Raw genomic sequence first — 25,600 nt, forward strand, 5'->3', positions numbered from 1 at the left:
AACCGAAGATGACACAAATAGAAAGATATTCCTTGCTCATGGAATGGAAAAGCCAACGTTTTAAAATGTCCATACTGCCTAAACCAATCTATGAATTCAATAAAACCCTTATTAAAATACCAACAGCAAGTTTTACAAAACTAGGATAATCCTAAAATTTGTATGGAACCCATGAAAGACCCCAAAGAGCCAAAGCAATCTTGAGAAAGAACAAAGCTGGAGGTATCATAATCCCAGATTTCAAGATACACTACAAAACATTAGTAATCGAAACAGTATGGTACTAGTACAAAAACAGACACATAGATTAATGGAAGAGTACAGAGAGCCTAGAAATAAACTAGTGCTTATATGGTCAATTAATCTAAGACAAAGGAGGGAGAAATATACATGGGGGGAAAAGACAGTCCCTTCAATAAACAGTAGTGGGAAAACTGGACAGCATGCAAAAGAATGCTGCACCGGACATGCAAAAGAATGAAACTGGATCACTTTCCTACACCATACACACACACAAAAACCTCAAAATGGATGAAACATCTAAACGTGAGATATGAAACCATAAAACTCCTAGAAGAAAACATCGGCAATAATTTGACATCAGCCACAGAAACATTTTTGTAGCTATGCCTTCTCAGACAAGGAAAACAAAAGCAAAATTAAACTACTGGGACTACAACAAAATAAAAAGCATTTACATAGTGAAGAAAATCATCAACAAAAGGACAATGCAGCCTACTGAATTAGAGAAGACATCTGCAAATAACATACCTGATAAGGACTTAATACACTATCTTAAATATATAGAGAACTTGTCCAACTTAACACCAAAATAACATGATTAAAAATGGGCAGAGGACCTGAATGACATTTTTCCAAAGAAGACACACAGATGGCCAACAGACACATGAAAAGATGCTCAACATCATCAGGGAACAACAAATCAAAACCATAATGAGATACCACTTTACACCAGTCTGAATGGCTAGAATCAAAAACAAAACAAAAGAACTGCCATGAAATAATAAGTATCAGCAAGGATGTAGAGAAACAACAACACTTGTGCACTGTTGGTGGAAATGCAAACTGGTGCAGTCACTGTGGAAAACAGTAAGGAAAACAGAATTATCATATGACCCAGTAATTCCACTACTGGGTATTTACTCAAAGAAAACAAAACACTAATTTGGAATGATATATGCACCTCTGTGTTTACTGCAGCATTATTTATAACAGCCAAGATACAGAAGCAATCCAAGTATCCATCCACAGATGAATGGAAAAAGAAGATGTGGTAATATATATACATTAGAACATTACTCATCCATAAAAACAAATGAGATCTTATCATCAGTGACAATTTGGATGGACCAAAAGGTATAATGCTAAGTGAAACATCAGTCAAAAAAAGACAAATACCAAATGATTTCATTCATGTGTGGAACATAAGAAACAGAACAAACTAACAAAGAAAAAATGGACAAAGACAAAATCAGATTCTTAAATACAGAGAAAGAAACCTGGTGGTTGCCAGAGGGGAGAAGGGTGGAAGGATAGGTGAAATAGATAAAAGAGATTAAGAGTACACTTATCAATAATAATAATGAGCACTGAGTAATGTATAGAACTGCTGAATCATTATACTGTACACCTAAAACTAATGTGACACTGTATGTGAATTATACTTCAGTGAAAAAGAAATTTCCAAACCCTAAAAATATTAAATAAAAAAAATTTTTAAAGGTGAAAATGATAGATTATATTTTTTACCACAACAACAAAAAAAACTTTCTGTAGGTGTAGATGAAACAAACTATTAGCGTTCAATGTTTAATCCCTCAAAATTCTCTAATAAATCCAGCACTTACAAATTTTACCATTTAATAATATAATTTTAATTAGAACTCAACCATTTAACAATTCTTAAATGATATAATCCTCCAAAATTAATTTTTTTATGATAATGAATTGTTAAACATCTGTTTCAGAAACTTCTTAAGTAATTAAGGACAAACCTTCATGACTATTTTGAAGAAAATAAGAAATCTTACTTATTTGACATTTCAACAAAGGACACAGGAAAAAGATTTTATTTTTTTATTATTTATTTATTTATTTATTTTTCAATATATGAAATTTATCGTCAAATTGGTTTCCATACAACACCCAGTGCTCATCCCAAAAGGTGCCCTCCTCAATACCCATCACCCACCCTCCTCTCCCTCCCACCCCCCATCAACCCCCCATCAACCAAAACTGAGTTTGTTCTCAGTTGTTAAGAGTCTCTTATGCTTTGGCTCTGTCCCACTCTAACCTCTTTTTTTTTTTTTTTCCTTCCCCTCCCCCATGGGTTTCTGTTACGTTTCTCAGGATCCACATAAGAGTGAAAACATATGATATCTGTCTTTCTCTGTATGGCTTATTTCACTTAGCATCACACTCTCCAGTTCCATCCATGTTGCTACAATGGGCCATATTTCGTTCTTTCTCATTGCCATGTAGTACTCCATTGTGTATATAAACCACAATTTCTTTATCCATTCATCAGTGGATGGACATTTAGGCTCTTTCCATAATTTGGCTATTGTTGAGAGCGCTGCTATAAACATTGGGGTACAAGTGCCCCTATGCATCAGTACTCCTATATCCCTTGGGTAAATTCCTAGCAGTGCTATTGCTGGGTCATAGGGGAGGTCTATTTTTGATTTTCTGAGGAACCTCCACACGTTTTCCAGAGTGGCTGCACCAGTTTGCATTCCCACCAACAGTGCAAGAGGGTTCCCGTTTCTCCACATCCTCTCCAGCATCTATAGTCTCCTGATTTGTTCATTTTGGCCACTCTGACTGGCGTGAGGTGATATCTGAGTGTGGTTTTGATTTGTATTTCCCTGATGAGGAGCGACGTTGAGCATCTTTTCATGTGCCTGTTGGCCATCCGGATTTCTTCTTTAGACAAGTGTCTATTCATGTTTTCTGCCCATTTCTTCACTGGGTTATTTGTTTTTCAGGTGTGGAGTTTGATGAGCTCTTTATAGATTTTGGATAATAGCCCTTTGTCCGATATGTCATTTGCAAATATCTTTTCCCATTCCGTTGGTTGCCTTTTAGTTTTGTTGGTTGTTTCCTTTGCTGGGCAGAAGCTTTTTATCTTCATAAGGTCCCAGTATCATTTTTGCTTTTAATTCCCTTGCCTTTGGGGATGTGTTGAGTCAGAGATTGCTACGGCTGAGGTCAGAGAGGTCTTTTCCTGCTTTCTCCTCTAGGGTTTTGATGGTTTCCTGTCTCACATTCAGGTCCTTTATCCATTTTGAGTTTATTTTTGTGAATGGTGTGAGAAAGTGGTCTAGTTTCAACCTTCTGCATGTTGCTGTCCAGTTCTCCCAGCACCATTTGTTAAAGAGACTGTCTTTTTTCCATTGGATGTTCTTTCCTGCTTTGTCAAAGATGAGTTGGCCATACGTTTGTGGGTCTAGTTCTGGGGTTTCTATTCTATTCCATTGGTCTGTGTGTCTGTTTTTGTGCCAATACCATGCTGTCTTGATGATGACAGCTTTGTAGTAGAGGCTAAAGTCTGGGATTGTGATGCCTCCTGCTTTGGTCTTCTTCTTCAAAATTACTTTGGCTATTCGGGGCCTTTTGTGGTTCCATATGAATTTTAGGATTGCTTGTTCTAGTTTCGAGAAGAATGCTGGTGCAATTTGATTGGGATTGCATTGAATGTGTAGATAGCTTTGGGTAGTATTGACATTTTGACAATATTTATTCTTCCAATCCATGAGCAGGGAATGTCTTTCCATTTCTTTGTATCTTCTTCAATTACCTTCATAAGCTTTCTATAGTTTTCAGCATACAGATCTTTTACATCTTTGGTTAGATTTATTCCTAGGTATTTTATGCTTCTTGGTGCAATTGTGAATGGGATCAGTTTCTTTATTTGTCTTTCTGTTGCTTCATTTATAGTGTATAAGAATGCAGCTGATTTCTGTACATTGATTTTGTATCCTGTGACTTTGCTGAATTCATGTATCAGTTCTAGCAGACTTTTGGTGGAGTCTATCGGATTTTCCATGTATAATATCATGTCATCTGCAAAAAGCGAAAGCTTGACTTCATCTTTGCCAATTTTGATGCCTTTGATTTCCTTTTGTTGTCTGATTGCTGATGCTAGCACTTCTAACACTATGTTAAACAACAGCGGTGAGAGTGGGCATCCCTGTCGTGTTCCTGATCTCAGGGAAAAAGCTCTCAGTTTTTCCCCATTGAGGATGATGTTAGATGTGGGCTTTTCATAAATGGCTTTTATGATGTTTAAGTATGTTCCTTCTCTTCCGACTTTCTCAAGGGTTTTTATTAAGAAAGGGTGCTGGATTTTGTCAAAGGCCTTTTCTGCATCGACTGACAGGATCATATGGTTCTTATCTTTTCTTTTATTAATGTGATGTATCACATTGATTGATTTGCAAATGTTGAACCAGCCCTGCATCCCAGGAATGAATCCCACTTGATCATGGTGAATAATTCTTTTTACATGCTGTTGAATTCGATTTGCTAGTATCTTATTGAGAATTTTTGCATCACAGGAAAAAGATTTTAAGTACCACATAATTATCATGAAGTAAAAATATCCTGACATAATTTTCTTTAAAAAATAAAAAAAGCTTTTTAACAAAAAATGATGAACTTTGTTCTGTTCTTGTGTTTGCAATCTAAGATACTATTAATATTAGACTTTAGAAGTTGTATATGGAGCCCTGAAAATGATAATGATAAATATGAGTCATGGGCAAGTTCTTAATGATTAAAATGATCTTTTGCACTATACTCATAACTGTCTCTAGGTGTGACTTATTTTCATAGAGATTTAACATGAGTTGATGGAAGAAAGTGCTTAATTGAAGTTTTAATGAAGTTTTATACTCCAATCCAACTCTTTACCATCTTCTTGTCAGTATTCATGGTTCATTTTCTATTTCTAAAAACTACAGGACAAGAAATTCTATACTACTAAATTACTACTCATTGCAATCTAATTAGCATCCATATATAATTATCAACCATTAGTCATTTAGTAGGAAATTTCCAGTAGTATTCTAAACTGTAAACAGAAAGCATCAAGGGTATTAAATCAATCTTACCAAATATTTGCGAGCAGTTCTGAAGTTCCTTTACAAAAGAGCAGGAGAATAATCATTTTCATAGTTTATTAATAAAGCATAAAGAGTTTTGATATCAGGCAGAAGAGTATCAAGTAAAATGACCAATGATATTAAGTTAGCAGTTTTTATTGCTAACTTAATTGAAGGAGGAGGAGGAGGAAGAGAAGGTAAAGAAATGTTGGACAAGGTAAGGTTTTACTCTTAAAAAAATTTCTCCCTAAGAAAACCAAACATGGACTGAATATATACAACTGTGCTAGAACAGCTTTTGAATGCCAGTGCCAGCCACAGAAAAATGGTAGTGTAGGTTTTAAAAGATGTGGGCCATCAAAACCATTCCATCATATCTCTCATAAATTCTAAGGCAGTAAACTGTTTTTCATAATTAATGAAGGCTTACTTAATTTGCTCTGTTAGTTTTAGTTAAAACTTGTGATAAAGTATGTTATATTTTAAGTGCTTTGTAATAATTTATCTATATTTTTTGCTCTCTCTCATTCAGTGTAACAGTTATATCTATCCATGTGTGAAAAGACTTGAAATACAATTTCACCAATTTGAACATATAAAGAAGTTTTCTCAATTTGTCATATCCCCATTTTCTTGAAGACAAATCCTTTGTTAAGGCGATTAACTTTCAATGTTATTGTTAAAGAAAACAGCATTTGCTTTACAACAATCCTGTTTCTGAAGACAGCATTAGGTGAAGAGTGTGGAGTACTCAGAAATAGTGCTTGATCAGTTAGATTACTTACATATTTTATATATTTATTTTCTTAATTAATAGGATTTCAATGTTTTTTCTCAGCACTTACTTTTTTGGTCAAAGAGTCATCAGTATCAGAAGGCATTCTTGTTGATACATGAAATATTACTTCTACTGTGGAGGTAGCAAAATACGGTGTGGTCAATCCAGTGCTTTTGTTTTTTTGTAGTCCTCCCATGAAACCACAGTGGTTTGTAAGATTGACCTGGGAGCAATGAAGAGACACATAATATTAGTCAACTAAACAAAACTCAAGAACTTACTACTGAAAAAGACTCAAATTTCTCAATTTGCAAAAATATATGGAGAACAAGCCTTTTGCATGTTCTCAACTAATGCTTGATCCAGAATTATTAGTTAGAGCTGCTCTGTTCACACTGGTACTTTTTCTTAGGTATTTGAGGATGCCTAATTAGCAGGAGTTAATTAGCAAAGAAATCAACTGTTGTGCACTACGCTTCTTTTGTTAGGCTACTAGGTGTTAATGCTAAATTGTGAAGGCTATGGGAGGACACCAAGGCCAGAGAGAAAAATCAAGTGGCAAAAACCAAGACTGGAAAGTTAAAACAATAATGTCACTTTGATAAGATGATTAATTAGATAGGTCATATTTACACATTGAAACTGGTTTCTTAATTATCAGTACCTATCACACACCTCAGAACAAAAATACAAAAATGCAGAACTGCACTTCTCATGCATTAAAAAACTACAAATTAATCTGTGCAGATTTTTGCACATATTTTTTTCCTGAGTATAAATAAAAGACATGTTAATATCAGGGTCACTGCATTGAGTGATATTCCTTGGACTTGTGTGATACACAAAGCCAGCAACTTGTCTTGTCTTACTGAAAATTAAAGAAATACTAGAAAGGAAAAAGAAACACAAAAGAAAAAAGAAACTTAAACACTGCTTGCATCTCTTCACTCGGAGAAACCACTTTATATGTATATTTTTAAAAAATAAAATCTGAAATATGGATGGACCTAGAGGGTATAATGCTAAGTAAAATAAGTCAGTCAGCTTATGATTTCACTCATATGCGGAATTTAAAAGACAGAACTGATGAGCAAAGAAAAAAAGGAACAAACAAAAAAGCAGACTCTTAAATACAGAAAACTGGTGGTTGCCAGAGGGAAGGGGGGGCGGTGTGGGTGAAATAGATAAAGGGAATTGAGTATACTTATTGTGATGAGCATCGAGTATACAATTATTGGATCATTATACTGTACACTTGAAAGTAACATAACAGTATGTTAATTATACTTCAATAAAAAATTAAAATTAAAAAAAATCCAAGTAACTGATAAAGTGAATTATAAAAACCAATCTTTGTACCATGTGAACTAAACATGTCTCAACTATCAATATCAGTTACAATGGCTGAACATATGAAAAATTAGTTTTTACACCATTACTACCAGATTGCCTCATCACTTATAAAATTAAAAAAAAAATTGGCTCAGTAATACATTCATATAATTAAAAATTCAAAAATATACCAAAATTCTTCCTTTGATAGCTCTTGTGTATATAGCTACTCAGTTCCCCTTCCAGAAAGCAGTTTATTAAATATCCTTCCAAAAACGTTCTCTGTATATGCAATTAAATTCTTATATGTATGTGTGTATACACACACACAGCACACACATATAATGTTCTGCACCTTGCTTTTTTTTGCACTTAAAATACTCTGAAAAGTACTCATTAGTAAGTAAAGAGCTTCCTCATTTGTTTTGTTTTCATGGCTTCACAGAAGTTTGTTTTCTTGATGTACAATAATTTAACTAGTCCCCTACTTGAAGGATATTTAGGCTGTTTCCAGTCTTTGCTATTATAGTCAATGCTGCAGTGAATAACACAGAATACATGTCATGTTGCATTTGTGAAAGTAGATCTGTAGGACAAATAATTAAAAGTCGAACTGTAAGTCAAAGGGCATATGCACTTTTAATTTGAAGCTCACTACCAAATAGCTCTCTACAGATGTCACCAACAGTGAATACGAATACCTGTTTCCCTCATGGCCTCTCAAATATATTGCCAAACTTTATGATCTTTGTTAATTATGACAGGTGAAAAATAGCATATAAGTGCAGACCTTTTGTTTTGTTTTAGTGAACAGGTTATTTATCTTCAGGTCAATTCTCTGATCATGTCTTGGAGAAAAAGTCTCATTTTAGTGTTCCTTTGCTCTAAACACTTTTGTAATACTTGATGGTCTCTATGTTTTTAATTAAAATTTTTATCTAGAGATAACTGTAGATTCACAAGAAGTGTTATGTGACTTGTACCAGATTCCTCCAATGCAAAACTGTATTATAACCAGGATACTGGCATTGATACGATTAAGAAACAACATTTTCACCCACCCAGGCACCTCAGACAGTGAAATAATTTTTGTATCAACCATCAAACATAACTATGAAAATATCAGAGGGGAAGTAAAGCCTAGTGTATTTACCCATGTTTTTTCTTGCCACGCTCTTTCTTTCTGGTGTTCCAAGGTTCTATCACTTCCTTTCAGTTAATAGAATGTCTTTTAGTTCTTCTTTTAGGGTAGGTGTGCTGGCAACAAGTTCTCTAAGTTTTCCTTCATCTGAGAATGTTTTGCTTTACTCCTTTACTAGCTATATGATTCTGGTTGACAGCATTTTTTTCTTTTAGCACTTGAAAAATATTGTCACTTTTTTCTGATGAGAAATTCACTATTATTCTAATTGTTTTCCCCTTATAGACGAGGAACAAATTTTCTCCCGATGCTTTTGACATTTTTTTGAGACTTCTTATTTTTCAGAAATTTAATTATGATGTGTCTTAGAATGGATTCCTTTAGATTTATCCTGTTTGGGTTTCACCCAGCTTCTTCAATCTGTAGCTTTATCAGCTTTATTTCTCCTGCCAAATTTAGGAAGTTTTCAACATTATCTCTTCAAGTAATTTTCAGACTCAACCTCTTTCTCGTCTCCCTCAGATAACAGGAATGTTAAATCTTTTGTCATAGTCCCATAGGTCTCTGATGCTTTGTTCATTGTCCTTAAATCTATTCTCTCTCTGGGGCACCTATGTAGTTCAGTCAGTTGAGTGTCCAATTCTTGATTTTGGCTCAGGTAATGATCCCAGGGTCACGGGATCGAGCCTTGTGTCAGGATCTGTGCTAAGCATGGAGCCTGCTTGAGATTCTCTTTTTCTCTCTCCCCACCCCTACCTTCCTTCTGCCTTTGCCCCTTTCTCCACACAATGTGCTCTTGCTCTCTCTCTTAAAAAAAAAAGTCAATTCTCTCTGCTGTTCACATATTTTACTGTTTTATCTTCCAGTTTATTGATTCTTCTGTACCACCATATCTATCTGACTCTGTTGCTGCGCCCATCTACTGAGCTTTTTATTTCAGTAATGAAATTTTCAGTTCTAAAATTTCCATGTAGTTCTTTCTTGTATCTCTTTTTTTTTTTTTTTTTTTTTTTTTACTGAGACTTCCTATTTTTTATTTATTTCAATTGTGTTCTTTACTGCTTGTGAAGGCATTTATATTATGGTTATCCCAAAATCTTTGTCACTTGGTGTTGGTATCTACTGTCCTCTTTTCATTCAGTTTGAGGCCTCTCTGGGTCCTGGTATGATTTTTGATCAAAGCCTAGACATTTTCATGTTATGAGACTATACATCCTATTTAATCCTCCTGTCTTAGTTGGCTGTTTTGTGACACAGCTCTGTCAAAGAAGTGAGGTGGTTACTGCCTCACTATAGTTAGATGGAGGTTCCCCACTTAACTTCTGCTGACACCTGCAGAAGGGAGATCTTCATTACTGTTAGGTGGAGGCAGGAGTTCTGGTTTCCTATGTTGTATCCACTGAGACAAGGTTAGTCCTTAGTTACTAGGGTTAGTCTCATTACTGCTGGATGATGGTGAAAGGCCTACTTTTCCACCAGGCCTCCTGTGATCTACCCAGTGGAGGAGGCAGAGTAACTCATTATGCTGGAGGTGGCAACAGAATTCCAGGTTCCTCATGTAGTCTCCACTGACCTTGTGGTGTGGAGTCTCATGAGGGTGAAAGTCTAGGCTCCCTAACTGACCTTTGTTGTCAGAAATGGAGATGGAAGTCAAAGTATTTACTTTGGTTGTTGGAGTTTGGTTGGTGTTTGGTTGGAGTAGAGCAGTTACTGTCTAAATATTTTCTGTCTTTCTCTAGATTGCCCCTTTCCTGATCCGTTGGCTAGAAAGAGTGGGCTTTTGTTGGGATTCTTTTGGTCAACACTTGTTGATGTTTCTAGGTTGCTGTCTATTTCAGATTCAAGTTGGAGATATAGGAGACAAAAAGAAAACCTTGAGAACCCATCATGATGTCATTCCTTGGTCCTGAGTTGGTCTGTCTTCTTCTCATTGCCTTTCAGAGTCTTCTAATATTTGTTTTATATGTAATGTCCAAAGTTTTTGTTACACTTAGTGTGAAGAGTAAGCAGAGTATGCCTCTTGATCTTCTTAAAAGTGAAAGTTTCCACTGTACAACTCAATGCACATTAATATATTCACAGGTAAGTGCAATCATCACCACAGTCAATTTTAGAACATTTTCATCACTTCAAAAAGAAACCCTGTACTCTTTAGCTATCACCCTGATCTTCCCTCATCCTTCCAACTAGTCTGAAGCAACCACAAACCTATTTTCTGTACATGTATATGTGTGTGTGTGTGTGTGTGTGTGTGTGTGTGTGTGTATGTTTCATATAAATGGATCATAACACCTGGTCTTTTGTGACTGGTTTCTTTCATTTAACATAATATTTTCAAGGTACATCCACACTGGAGCACACGTCAAGATTTCACTCCTCTTCATGGCTAAATAATATTCCATTATAGTAATATACCACATTTTATCCATTCACCCATTGATGGACATTTGGGTTTTTCCACCTTTTGGCTATTGTGAAAAATGCTATTATGAACATTCATGTACAAGTTTTGTCTATATATACAATTCCATTTCTCTTGGATACCTAAGAGTGGAATTTCTGATCATATGGTAATTCAGTGTTCTACTATTTGATGAGCTTCCAGATTGTTTTGCACAGCAGTTGCACTATTTCACATTCCTAATAGCAGTGTAAGAGGGTTCAGATTGTGGTGAATCCTACCCTACAGTTGTTAGTATTCGACTTTTTGATCCTAGCCATCTTAATGGGTGTGAAGTAGTTTTTTTTCTGTGGCTTTGATTTACATTTCTCTGATAATGATGTTGAGCATCTTTTCACGAGCCTCCTGGCTATCTGCATATCTTATTAAGAGAAATGTTTATTCAGGTCCTAATTTTTTAATTGGGTTGTTTTCTAATTATTGATTTGTAGGAGTTCTTTGTATATCTTAGATAGAAGTCCCTTATCACATATATGATTTCAGTTATTTTCTCAAATTCTGTGGGTTGTCTTTTCACATTATTTATGATGCCCTTTGAAGCATCAAAGTTTAAAGTCTGAAGTCCAATTTATTTATTTTTCCTTTGTTGCTCATGTTTTTAGTGTCATATCTAAAAATCCCTTTTATTTGTCAATTATACCTCCATAAAGGAGGAAAAAAAAGCTTTATCCAAATCCAAGGTCATGAAAATTTACCTCATGTTGTCTTTTAAGAGTTTTATACTTTTAGCTTTTACAATTAGGTTTTTGACCCTTTTTGAGTTAATTTTTGTATATAGTGTGAGGTAATAGTCCAACTTTATTCTTTTGCATGTGGCTTTCCAGTTGTTCTGGCACCATTTGTTGAAAAGACTATTCTTTCTCCACTGGATGGTGCTGTCACTTGTTAAAAATCAGTTGACCATAGATATATGAGTTTAGTTCTAGAATCTCAATTCTTTTCCATTGATCAATATGTCTATTTTTGGCGCACTGCCATACTGTTTGATTACTATTGCTTGTATTAAGTTTTGAAATAAGGAAATGTGAGTACTGCTAATTTGTTCTTTTCCAAATGTCTCTTGCTTGCTTTTACTACTATGTTTCTGGTTTTTTTTAACAGAAAATTTATTTAGAGTGTTTATACTTTCTGAAGCACTTTCACATAACTAATCTCAACTGAACTTCCCATATCTATTGCCTAAAATAGATTGACAAATACGCAAACAGGAACAGAGACCCCAAGTAACTCAAAGTGAAATAACATGTAAGGTAAGCCATAAAAATATATACCGAATGCTAAAGGCTTATGTATCGGCACTGTACAAGGCACTGGGATGTCTTTTAAAAGGAAAAATCAGAGGTGCCTAGGTGGCTCAGTTGGTTAAGCGTCTGACTCTTGGTTTAGGCTTAGGTCATGATTTAATGGTTTGTGAGTTCAAGCCCCTCATAACTGTGCACCACCAGTGCAGAGCCTGCTTAGGATTCTCTCTCTCCCTCTCTCTCTGCCCCTCCCCTGCTCGTTCACTCTCAAAATAAATAAATAAACTTAAAAAAAAATGAAGGCTAGTTTAACAACAACAAACAAAGGAAAGTTCAATGAGATCAAAGTGCTTTTCCTCTAGGAGGAGCTTATAGTCTAGTGCAGTGGTCTTCAACAATTTTGCTCATGTACTATAAGAATTTTAAGAAACTATGTATTAAACTGACAACTATAATGAAAATTTTCATCATTAGTTTAAACTACTACAAAAGATATCATTTCTAGTGTACTGTATGTCACATGTATATGATTTTAATATATTTTCATCAAAACTGTAGAGCTACTGATTTGGCTGATACAATATATATATAAAATGCCTACTATTAATGACAAATTGATCAGCCAGCATCAAATTCCCTTTCTGATAGAAAATGTCTGATACTTCCTGTGTCAATTTGGGTAAACATATTAATCCAAATTTCTATGACAAATACCTCCCTTCTGAGTTAACAATTCTAAGATAGACAGATTTGGTACAGGAACCTTGACATGAGCAGGTTGCCAGGATAACATGAAGTGCAGTGCCTTTCAACATTTGTTGATTTGCTGTCAGAGACTCTCTCAGAACATGCCTTCTTGAATTAACTTTTTTTTTTGGCATCAAACATTTTGGGGCAATGTAGGACTCGAATGAGTGTGTGGTATGCCTTTCTTTTACAAAGTTGAAGAACTGAAAAGGTGAGGCAAGTGACTGCAGAAAGGTTTTCAGGCATTAATTTCAGTAAAGTTGAGGAACTAGAATTTAATCTCCTCTAAACTAACCTAAAAGCCTTGGTACAGCACTAAAGATATTCATATCTTAGTCTGAAGATCACTTGTCTAGTGGTCACAGCTGTGAGGAAAATCCAGCTCTCCTAAACCTATGACTTCAGTGCTCTCTAACAATATACTGACTCATTAAAAAAACCAACAACCTTCCTTTCAAGGTCTGAACTGCTTCTGTCTTTGCAGATGGGAAATAAAGCAGAAACAATAACAAACCCATCGTTAAGTTGTTGAGTCTCCTAAAATAATTCTAAAATAAGCTAGAAAGCAAAAGAAAACCACTGCTTCCAAATAAAAATACAATGATATTTGGTATAATTTAAAAACAATACCTCCCAATCAGGGTGCTTAGGAGGCTCAGTCGGTTCAGCGTCCAACTCTGGATTTCAGCTCTGGTTGTGACCTCATGGTTCCTGAGTTTGAACACTGCGTTGGGCTTTGCGCTGATAGTGCGGAAACTGTTTGGGATTTTCTCTCTCTCTCTCTCTGTCCCTCCCCCACTTGCGATCTTTCTCAAAAATAAACAAACATTAAAAAAAAAAAAAAAAAAGAAATAAAAACAATACCTCCCAACCAAGACCGGCTACAAAATCTTCATATGCTTGACTTCCACCTGTATTGGTAAGAATGGAATGTTTGTCTTCTTGTCCTTCAGCAACATAAAACACTGCGATCTTGTGAGTCTCTCGACTGTAAAATAAAATATTATACCATTCAATCATTAATTTATCTATTCACTCATCCAATAATTAAGTTCAATGTACAAAGTATGTGGCAATAAAAAGAGGAAAATGAATTAAATCTTATAACCTACAGAGGAAGATATGTAATTGTAAGTAAAAAATTAGGAAAGTTATAAACTTGCCAGTGGAATAAAAGAAAGGTTTGATTACTTCCGACTGGAGAAACAGAGAGACACTTAAAGGAAAGAGTAATACTAAGTTTGGTGAAGGCAAGTGAGATCTGACAAATGAAGAGGAGAAAAGAGTATCAGGAAAGACATGTGTGAATGCATGAAGCACCTGAAGAATTATCTATTGTACAATGTAGATGAATCCCAGAGTTAAATGGATGTGTTTTAGAAATAAAACTAAGTATAGCAGTAGAAATATGAGTGAGAGATGATCCATTTCTTCAAAGTACAAAATAAGAAATTTATACACAAATATTATAGAACCATATGGAATAACTGACAAGGTCTTGGACATTTTTTTAAGGTCTCCCTCAAATTAAAACTGCTCATAAAAACAAATTTCTTGAGTGACATTTGGCCTTCCAAGTTAACTAGGGCATACTACATTCGGTCTAGGGTGATTTAACAACGCATGGACTAATGAACTTTATGATCAGAGGTAATGTTTTCACTACTATCATATGTAGGAATTAAAAAGGAAGCAAACAAACCTAAGAAAGGTTAGTCAGACAACTAGATTTTCCTACACATTCTGAAGGAGCTATAAGGTCATGAATGTGGGTTTCAGCAACTTAAAATCAGGAACGAAGATATTTTAGCTGCTTTCACTGATAGCAATATTTCACTTTATGTGGTGAACACTTAGGCGATTTTCGGTGTATTTAGTGTACTGGCGGGATAATCTAACCCAAGGAATAAAATGTAATTTTAGGGGGGGAGGGGGACAACTTCCAGAATTATAGAGTAAGAATCTCAGTGGATCCTTTCCCAGTCAAAATAATAATCTCAGTGATGAGGATGATTTTTTAAAAATCACTTAAAGTCTCTGAATATTGTCTTTTTTTTTTTTTTTTTTTTTTTTTTAATGTTTATTTATTTTGGGGACAGAGAGAGACAGAGCATGAACGGGGGAGGGGCAGAGAGAGAGGGAGACACAGAAGCGGAAACGGGCTCCGGGCTCCGAGCCGTCAGCCCAGAGCCCGACGCGGGGCTCGAACTCACGGACCGCGAGATCGTGACCTGGCTGAAGTCGGACGCTTAACCGACTGCGCCACCCAGGCGCCCCTCTGAATATTGTCTTAAGGGCATATAGCAAATGGCAAAACATACATTTAAGAAAATCTACCAAATCTGGTAAAAACAGAGTGAATCTTTGGCATCTGAGCCATGACTGCTCCCTTATGCTACCCCTTTACTTCCATATTACAGCTTTACCCTGGGCATTGTACTTAGGCCAAGATAAGGGTTCCTCATCCCCTCCAGGTCCCAGACTGGAAATATGGTCTCACCCTGGGAGCAGCAGTCTGCTGGCTGTGTTTCTCTTCCGCCCAGTTCCATGCTGCATAAACTATTCCAGGCAGCTATGGCCTCTCTTACAACAGAAATTCTAGGTGCAAAAGGCTGAGTCTGTTCCAATTTTCCTCACCCTAGCTTATCAGTGGGATAAAGGTTTCACACTGATAGGGGAAAGAAAGGTAGGAAGATGAAGAACTGCCAATCCCTCCCCAAGTGTCCGCTTACAGAGGTAGGGTATTACTCTAGGAAAAGTTGGTCCTTGACCCCAGCTCAGGTATAATACAGTGGCAGAGTACTGCCACTACATGTGTTCTGATCAGGGTGAAGGGTGGATCATACGGACAAAGAGCTTAGTAGCAGCTCTGCCTGAGGGGAATGATTTTATTTTGAAACAAAACTCCATGCCTATGGGTATTGTCAAAAACAAGAAAAAGCATTGGGGCGCCTGGGTGGCGCAGTCGGTTAAGCGTCCGACTTCAGCCAGGTCACGATCTCGCGGTCCGTGAGTTCGAGCCCCGCGTCAGGCTCTGGGCTGATGGCTCGGAACCTGGAGCCTGTTTCCGATTCTGTGTCTCCCTCTCTCTCTGACCCTCCCCCGTTCATGCTCTGTCTCTCTCTGTCCCAAAAATAAATAAAAAAAAAAAGTTGAAAAAAAAAAAAAAAAGAAAAAGCACGGTGGAAAAAAGCAATTAAGAGAAGTAGCACCGCCAGACACAAGTAAAAGAGCAGAGCAGCCAAGAGAGAAAGAGAAGTAGAAAGAGACAGCCAAGAAGAACCCTCTTGAGAACACAGTCAAGTCTAGGGGTCAAGAAACCTGTGTACATGTACTAACTGGAACCCACACAAGAGCAATCAGAGTAAGATGCAGGACAGATAGGAAAGCATTCCCCAACCCACAAAGACTTACCAACACAAAGCTAAGCCTCATAGTACTCTACTTAAACTCAGGGTCAACTCCTAGGAAGCCACAACTTAAAAACAACATCCAGTCAATGACTGTGCATATCCAAGGCTGTACTCTCTTTGGAGCAACCAGAGAGCAAACCTCCAAGGTACTAGTCTCTGGGTGAACATGGGATTAAAAATATAAACACTCTGACTATGACAGCAACCTCTAAGCCACACATACATGCACAATAAACAACAAAAAACTAACTGGTGAAGGGGGCCAAAGTAGAAACTTAAATATTAGATTATGTCAGCCCAGGGAGAACCCATGGTAGCCCTGCTAAAAGATAAAAAAATTAAAAAAATTTTTTGAGCAGGGAGATCTGAGGCTGCACATTGTGGGGAAATAGACTTTGTAGGATTAGTTTAGCCCCATCATTAGAAAATAAATGCTCAAGTGAACAACCACCACTACCAATACACTTTTGATTCAAAGACACAATGTTGAAAGTAAAATAAATGGAAAAAGATACCATGCAAACAGTAACCAAGAAATCTGGGGTGGCTATAGTTAATATTAGACTTTAAAACAAAAAGTGTTAGTGATAAAGAGACATTTCCTAAAGTTAAAAGGTCAACCTACTAAGAAGATATAAAATTAACACACATGTACTCACACAGAGCTTCAAAATAAATGAAACACAAACAGAATTGGAGACAGAAACAGACACTTCTACAATCGTAGTTGAAGACTTCAATACCCTACTTTCAATATTAGACAAAGAAAAGAGTATCAACAGGAAAATAGAAGACTTGAACAACACTATAAACCAACTAGACCTAAAAGGACATCTATAGAACACTCCAGAAAGTGGAGAAACACATTCTTCTAGCAGCAAACACATTCTTCTCAAGAATACAAGAACATCCTTCAGGCCAGATCATTTGGTAATTAAAAAGCCTCAATAAATTTGAAAAGACTGAAATTATGCAAAGTATATTTTCTAATCACAATGGAATGAAATTAGAAATCGATAAAAGAAAAAAAAAACTTTTGGAATTTCACATACATGTAGAAATGAAACAATGTACTCCTAAATAACTGAAAGAATAAATGTCAAGGGAAATAAGAAAATACTTAGAGATGATGAAAATGAAAACATAACATACCAAAAGTGATGGCATGTAGGTAAAGCAGTGCTCATGGGTAAATTTATAGATGTAAATGCTTTTATTAAAAAAAGATGGGGTGCCTGGGTGGCTCAGTTGGTTAAGCGTCTGACTCTTGATTGATTTCGGCTCAAGTCATGATCTCAAGGTTTGTGAATTCGAGCCCCACATGGGGCTCTGCACTGACAGTGTGGAGCCTGTTTGGGATTCTCTCTCTTGCTCTCTTTCTGACCCTCCCCTGCTCATGCTCTCTCAATCTCCCTCTCAAAATAAATAACTTAAAAAAAAAAAAAAGATGGAAAGATCTTGCATCAATAACTAAACTTTCTACCTTAAAAAACTAGAAAAAGAGCAACTAAAATCAAAGCAGGTAGAGGAAGGAGTTAATAAAAACTAGAGTGGAAAGAAAATGAAATGGAACAGAAAGACAACAGAGAAAAAAATCAACAAAACCAAAAATTGGTTCTTTGAGATAATAAAAAAAAAATGAACCTTATAGCTAGACTGAACAAGAAAACAAGAAGAATCAAATTACTAAAATCAGAAACTAAAGAGATATCATTATACATGTTACAGAAATAAAAAAGATTATAAGGCAACTATGAACAACAATATTAATTTATGCCAACAAATTAGATAACTTAGATTAAATGGAAAAATACCTAGAGACACAAATTACTAAATTCAACTCAAGAGGAAACAGAACACCTGAGTAGATCAATAACAAAGAGAATCAATTAGTAATATGAGTGCAAAGGAATAAATAAAACTACATCCACTTGCAGATGAGATGATTTTGTATATAGAAAGGAATCTACTAAAAAGTTTTTAGAGCTATTAAATGAGTTCAGGATACAATACCCACATGTAAAAATCAAGTATTTCTATATACCAACAATGAACAATCAGAAAACAAACATAAGAAAATTCCTTTTATAAAGCCATGTCACTAAAACTAATGAATTACTTAGGTAAATAGGTACAAAAGTACCTAACAAAAAGTTAAGCATAAAACTTATACTCTGAAAACAGAAGTTCAAAACTTATACTCTGAAAAATCACAAAACACTGTCAAACAAAATTAAAGATCTTTAAAAAAAAATTTCACACTCATGGACGGAAAGACTTAATATTGTTAAGATAGTACCCTCAAACTGATCGACAAACAATGTAATCCCTATCAAAATACCCGCTGCTGTTTTTGTAAAAATTGATAAGCTCAGTCTAAAATTCATAGGAAGATATAAAAGATCTGGAATGGCCACAACTATCTTGAAAAAAAAAAAAAGACAAAGTTGGAGGACTCATAATCCCAATTTAAAAACTTGCTACAGGGGCGCCTGGGTGGCGCAGTCGGTTGAGCGTCTGACTTCAGCCAGGTCACGATCTCGCGGTCCGTGAGTTCGAGCCCCGCGTCAGGCTCTGGGCTGATGGCTCGGAGCCTGGAGCCTGTTTCCGATTCTGTGTCTCCCTCTCTCTCTGCCCCTCCCCCGTTCATGCTCTGTCTCTCTCTGTCCCAAAAATAAATTAAAAAAAAAAAAAATGTTAAAAACTTGCTACATTGCAGCAGCAATCAATGCACTGTGATAGTGTCATAAGAAGTGACAAACAGGTCTATATGGAACAGAATCTTTGGTCCAGAAATAAACCTTTATATTCACTGTCAATTGCTTTTTGACAACAGTACCAAGACAATTCAACGGGAAAAGAAGAGTCTTGTCAACAAACAGTGCTGGGGCAAATGGATATCCATAAGCAGAAGAATGAAGTTGAATTCTTACCTCACAACTTCTGATCTTACACCAAAAACAACAATCAAAATGAACCACAGATCTTAATATAAGGTCTAAAACTGTAAAAGTCTTATAAAAATGTTTATAAAATTATAAAGTGTCCATGTAAAAAAATGTGTATATGAATATTCATGGCATCATTATTATTAATATCTAAAAAGTGAAACCAATCCAAATGTCCATCGACTGATGAATAAACAGAAATGTAGTATATTCATATAATGGAATATTATTCAGCAATAAAAAAAATCAAGTGCTGAGATATACTTGCAATATGGAATAACTTTGAAAACACTGTGCTAAGAAGCCTGCCACAAAAGACTATATACTGTTTGACTCCTTTTGTAGGATATGCCCAGTATAGGCACATCTGCAGAAACAGAAAGTAGATTAGTATTGTCTAGACCTGAGGAGTATGGGGCACCTGGGTGGCTCAGTCGGTTAAGTATCTGACTTTGGCTCAGGTCATGATCTCATGGTCTGTGGGTTCAAGCCCTGCGTCGGGCTCTGTGCAGACAGCCCAGAGCCCAGAGCCTGGAGCCTGCTTTGAATTCTGTGTCTCCCTCTCTTTCTGCCCCTCCCCTGCTCATGCTCATGCTCTGTCTCAAAAATAAATAAACATTAAAAAAAGAAAATTTTTAGAGCTGGTGAGTGTGGTGGGGGATGGTTGGCAGTAATGGGGAGTTACTGGTAATGGGTATGGGTCTCCTTTCGAAGGGACTAAAATATTCTAAAATTAGGTTGTCATGATAGTTGCACAACCCTTGAATGCACTAAAAACACGTACACTTTAAATGAGTAAAATGTACGGTATAAGAAATACATCTCAAGAAAGCTGTTAAGAATTTAACTTCGAAGCATGATCCACTATATATAAATTCTGATCCTGGCAGAAAGGGAACTTCTCCGTGTTCTTACCTTGTGTGTCTGTGTCATGGTTTGGGAATTCTTGCAATATTTCAAACATTTTCATTTTATTTAGGCAAAGGACCATTAATTAGAACTCATAAATCATAATTTATAAAATTGGAAAGACTCAGAACTGTTCACTTAGTACTATATAAATCTAAAAGTTGGGGGGTGCCTGGGTGGCTCAGTAGGTTAAACGGCTGGCTCTTGATTTGGCTCAGGTCATGATCTCACCATTCAGGAGTTCAAGCCCTGTGTTAGTCTCTGTGCTGATAGTGTGGAGCCTGCTTGGGGTACTCTGTCTTCCTCTCTCTCTGTACCCACCCCGAAAATAAATAAATAAACATTAAAAAAAATCTAAAAGTTGAGAGAAAGATATGTGCCATGTAGGAAAAAAAAGAATATAAATCTTTACAATGCAAAAGTAAAAGAGAAATCATCTTTATATTATCTATGACCTTCTTCGAATTTTTTTTAATTTTTTTAATGTTTATTTATTTTTGAGACAGAGAGAGACAGAGCATGAACGGGGGAGGGTCAGAGACAGAGGGAGACACAGAATCGGAAGCAGGCTCCAGGCTCCGAGCCATCAGCCCAGAGCCCGACGCGGGGCTTGAACTCATGGACCGCGAGATCGTGACCTGAGCTGAAGTCGGACGCTTAACCGACTGAACCACCCAGGCGCCCCCCAATTTTTTTTATTAAAAAAAATTTTTTTTACATTTATTTATTCTTCAGAGAGAGAGAAACAGAACATGAGCAGGGGAGGGGCAGAGAGACAGGGAGACATAATCTGAAGCAGGCTCTAGACTTTGAGCTGTCAGCAGAGAGCCCAACATGGGGCTCCAACCCACGAACTGTGAGATGATGACCTGAGTTTAAGTTGGACACTTACAACTGAGCCACCCAGGTGCCGCGACCTTCTTACAATTTGTAAAAGCAGAGCTCAGCTGCCCTTTCATCTCAAATTTTAATCTTTCACCATTTCTTCTTATTTTTCTACTTACTAACTACTGCTGCTAAAATGTTTGGTATATTGACATTAGCTTAATATATACCACAAAAATGAATAATAAGATGAATAATTTCATCTCAAATTTTAATCTTTCACCATTTCTTCTTATTTTTCTACCTACTAACTACTGCTGCTAAAATGTTTGGTATATTGACATTAGCTTTATACCACAAAAATGAACAATAAGGCACCAGAAAAAAAAAAAGAAATTAATGAACTTGCAACTTCTATGTGACCGTATAAGAATACGCATAGCACTAGCAAAGTATTATGAGCTTACTACTGGAAAATTCAAAGCAAAGTCTGGTAAGTTATAAGCACTTCTGAATCCCTACATATACACTGCAATAGAAATAATAATACAAATACTGAGATTTGAAATAAAAAAATCCGGTGGTTCAACCATGAGGAACAGGAATCAGTTAATCTAGTCAAAGAAAATAAAAGATCGTCTAGGGAGATAAGAGTATAACCAATGTAACTTTTTTGAGGTGCCTGGGTGGCTCAGTTGGGTAAGTGTCCAACTCTTGAATTTGCCCCAGGTCATGATCTCATGGTTTGTGAGATCGAGCCCCGCACTGGCTTCTGCAGTGCAGAGCCTGCCTGGGATTCTACCCACACCCTTCCCCCTCCCCTCGGCCTTCTCTGCTTCTTACCTTATCCTGCATGTGCACGTTACTTTCTCTCATAATAAACATTTTATGAAAAATAATGTAACTTTTCATTTTTTCTCCCTAGTTCATCAGACAAGTACAAGTGTACCTCAGAGATACTGCAGGTTCAGTTCTAGGCTACAATAAAGTGAATGTAGCAATGAAGTCAAATGAATTTTTTTTTGTTTCTCAGCGCATTTCTAAGTTACATTTGGACTATATCATAGTTTATTAAGTGTGCAATAGCATTATGTCTAAAAAAGTACATACTTCAATTAAAAAAAAACCTTTATTACTAAAAATGCTAACCATCATCTGAGCTTTCAGCAAGCTGTATAACCACTGATAATGGATTACCATAACAAATATAATGAAAGTTTGAAATATTACAAGAATTACCAAAATGTGACAGACAGACATAAAGTGAGCAAATGCTGTTGGAAAAAATGGTGCTGACAGACTTGCTTGACACAGGGTTGCCACAAACCTTCACTATGTAAAAATGGCTGTAACTGCGAAGTGAAATAAACTAAAGCACAGCAAAATGAGGTGTGCCTGTAATCAGGTTTGTCTACCGGTTTCTTGAGAAATAGCTCAAAATTTGTTTTAATGTCACATAGAGTGAATTTATTTGAACCCACTGTATTGAAAAAGAAAGGAAACTGTTGTTTCTTTTTTAAAAAAGCAAATAAATGTCATGTATTCATTTGGTATAGAGTATTAAAAAAAATGCCTATGCTTTCTCAAGTAAGATGTCCCCCATATATTCAAGGTATATATAAGACAAGTAGTAGTTTAGCAGGAGCCAAGAAGTAGAAGAGCATAAGGTAACATAAAGAACCATGAACAGCCAAGACTGGCTGGTATGAACTGAGCTCTGGACTAAAGAGTCTGGTCCACGCACTAGAAAGACACTAAGGAAAAAAAAAATCAAAATTTTACTTTAGAAATATTATTCTGGTGTTGAGGACTGTTTAGATGGGGAAGTCAGGAGATGAGAGGCTATACTTAAGAGAGTTGTTATAACTCTCGATACTTACTCCACATTTGGCTATCTTACTCATGTTTGCTTGTGGCTACGTGTTCAGGGCCCCTTGGAGGTTAATATACATTCCTTAGAAATGCTTGCCAAGGCTGAGATGGCTTGTTTTGGCCTCTCATGAATCTGTTAGAGAGAACATTGTCTTTCCCTTCCCTGATGCACAGGTGGTATCACGAGGTCTAATTAAAGGTTAGCTGTTAATCAGGTGCATGCAAACAATCTAAAGTGCTTGTGAACCCTCTGATCTCACTACAATGCCCTACTGCATGTCTCTTCGTTCTATAAAATTTGTGGACTAAGGTCTGGACTTTGCAGAGAATAACTATGCAGCTGCTGTGGACTGTCCTCTGCCTGATCCCCCGTGTCAGTAAGTTACCCCCCCAAAATTCTGTGTAAACTGTGTGGAGTTGCCTGCTTTGTTTTCCATTCCCAAAGGGCCTTGTTAATTTGGGGGATACTTTACCACCCCACTCCCCCACCTTCTAACACTCTCTTAAAAGTAATAAGAACATGAATCAAGGGGTTGGGGGCAAGAGAAGCAAAGGAGAGACAGAGGAAGGGCAAGGGAAAGGAAATGGTCAAGTTTAGGTGACTGATACAATATTTCTAAACATAACCAAGAAAATTATGAGAGGATTTGATTTGGCAATGGTAATGAGGAAGCAGGTAAAAATTTGTAACAGGCAGCTGCAAAATTATGATCGAGAATTGAGAGATAGGAGGAGTACATGGCAAGAATGGGGTTGAGAAGGTATGAGAGATATCATAATGAGAGGGATAGCTATGTTACGGGGTTAGGAGGTAAAAGATGAACCAGTGAAGACAAACTTGGAATAATAGAAAACTAGGATTTGAACAAGGTAATTATAGTGTTACAGAAGCCAGGGGAGAAGAACATTTTAGAGAAGAGACAATAGTATTAAATTAGGGGATATAATACTCAGGGGGTTTTAGGGCAGTGAAACTATTATATAGGATACTGTAATGGTGGATACGTGTTACTAATTTGTCAAAATGCATACAATGTACAACACAGAGAATGAACTCTTCATGTAAACTATGGACTTCCGTTAAAAATAATATATCAATATTGTTTCAGCAATTTTAACAAATGTTACCACAAGGATACAAGAGACAGAGAAAATTATGTGAAGGAGGAAAGAGGGTGTGTGGGAACTCTGTGCTTTGTAATCAATTATTTTGTAAATCTCACTGCTGTAATCGTTTAAATCTTTTAAAATGCTTATTAAAGTAACTAAATTTAGTTAATCAGATAAATCAAAGGGCCTGGTGAGGACTGAGAAAACTTTAGACTTGATGGTCAGGATACTAACCTTCAGAAGGATAGTTTCTGTAGAGCAGTGAGGTCTGAGAACACATGATGAGCAAGACAGCAAAAGAGATATGATTCCTGCCCTCAAGGACTTGACCATCTAGTACCAAAGATAAATTATCATGGGGAAGAGTTAGGATACGAGAACTCACAGATTACCTAGAGAGTTATTATAACTGTCTTGGAAAGAAGTAATAAAAATATCTAAGAAATAATAATAATAATATGGTGTGATAAATGCTATGACAAGGAAGTGTTACAGGGGTCTGTGAGAGCACATCGAAGGTCCAAACATGACTAGGGAGAAGGTAAAGAGTTAGGGGTAGTTTAGGGAAAGAATTTCAAATAAAGTGATGTTTAAGCTGAGGCTAAAAAAATCGATAGGAGCTATATGCTCAGAAAAATTTTATACCCTAAGACTATTTCATTGTTAAAAAATAATAAGACTTCTTAAAAACTGAGAACAAACTGAGGGTTGATGGGGGGTGGGAGGGAGGGGAGGGTGGGTGATGGGTATTGAGGAGGGCACCTTTTGGGATGAGCACTGGGTGTTGTATGGAAACCAATTTGACAATAAATTTCATATATTGAAAAAAAGTAAAAATAATAAAAAAAAATAAAACTAAGACAAATAACATTCAATTCTAGAAGAAAAAGAACAATATAAAACTTATAAATTAAGAAATAATAAACAAAAATTAATGAGTTAAAAAATAGAACATAGGGGTGCCTGGTGGGCTCAGTCAGGTAAGTGTCCAACTCTTGATTTTAGCTGAGGTCATGATCTCATGGTTTGTGAGTTGGAGCCCCACATGGGGCTCTCCATCCTGCTGACAGTGCTGAGCCTGGTTGAGATTCTCTCTCTCCCTCTCTCTTGGCCCCCATTTGCTCTCTCTCAAAATAAATAAATAAATTAAAAAAAAAAAAAAAAGGGCTCTCCCTTCTAAAAAAAAAAAAACATAATAGAATATAATAAATGAGAAACTGTTTCTTTGGAAAGATTAAGTAGATTATTTGTATCAAGACAAGAAAGCCCACTGTAATCATGGTACATAATTAATTACAACTCTAGTTTAAAAGTTAGAAAATGTTTAGGGGCGCCTGGGTGGCGCAGTCGGTTAAGCGACCGACTTCAGCCAGGTCACGATCTCGCGGTCCGTGAGTTCGAGCCCCGCGTCAGGCTCTGGGCCGATGGCTCGGAGCCTGGAGCCTGTTTCCGATTCTGTGTCTCCCTCTCTCTCTGCCCCTCCCCCGTTCATGCTCTGTCTCTCTCTGTCCCAAAAATAAATAAAAAACGTTGAAAAAAAAAAAATAATAAAAGTTAGAAAATGTTTAAAAATCATAAATATAATAATTTGTTATTGGATACACAATATAAAAAATATATAAACTGTAGTAACATCATAACCTAAAATGCGAGGAAGAAGTAAAAATCTAAAGTTTCAGTATGCTACCTATCAAGTT

General features: G+C 36.4%; 1 protein-coding gene across 7 annotated transcripts in view; it reads right to left on the bottom strand.

The window, feature by feature from the left end:
- Positions 1-25,600, bottom strand: part of RALGAPA1 (Ral GTPase activating protein catalytic subunit alpha 1) — a 280,983-nt gene that overhangs the window by 54,742 nt on the left and 200,641 nt on the right. For 6 of the 7 annotated variants that reach the window (XM_058738826.1, XM_058738825.1, XM_058738830.1 and 3 more), the window contains 2 exons: positions 13,691-13,814; positions 5,972-6,127 (listed from right to left, as the gene is read on the bottom strand). In XM_058738826.1, the coding sequence (XP_058594809.1) occupies positions 5,972-6,127; positions 13,691-13,814 (280 nt within the window). Of the gene's footprint in view, positions 1-5,971; positions 6,128-13,690; positions 13,815-24,137; positions 24,237-25,600 lie in introns of those variants that run through there. The other variant, XR_009264389.1, reaches the window with a different exon arrangement.

The sequence above is a fragment of the Neofelis nebulosa genome, chromosome 7, assembly GCF_028018385.1.
Source record: "Neofelis nebulosa isolate mNeoNeb1 chromosome 7, mNeoNeb1.pri, whole genome shotgun sequence".
Lineage (NCBI taxonomy): Eukaryota > Metazoa > Chordata > Mammalia > Carnivora > Felidae > Neofelis > Neofelis nebulosa.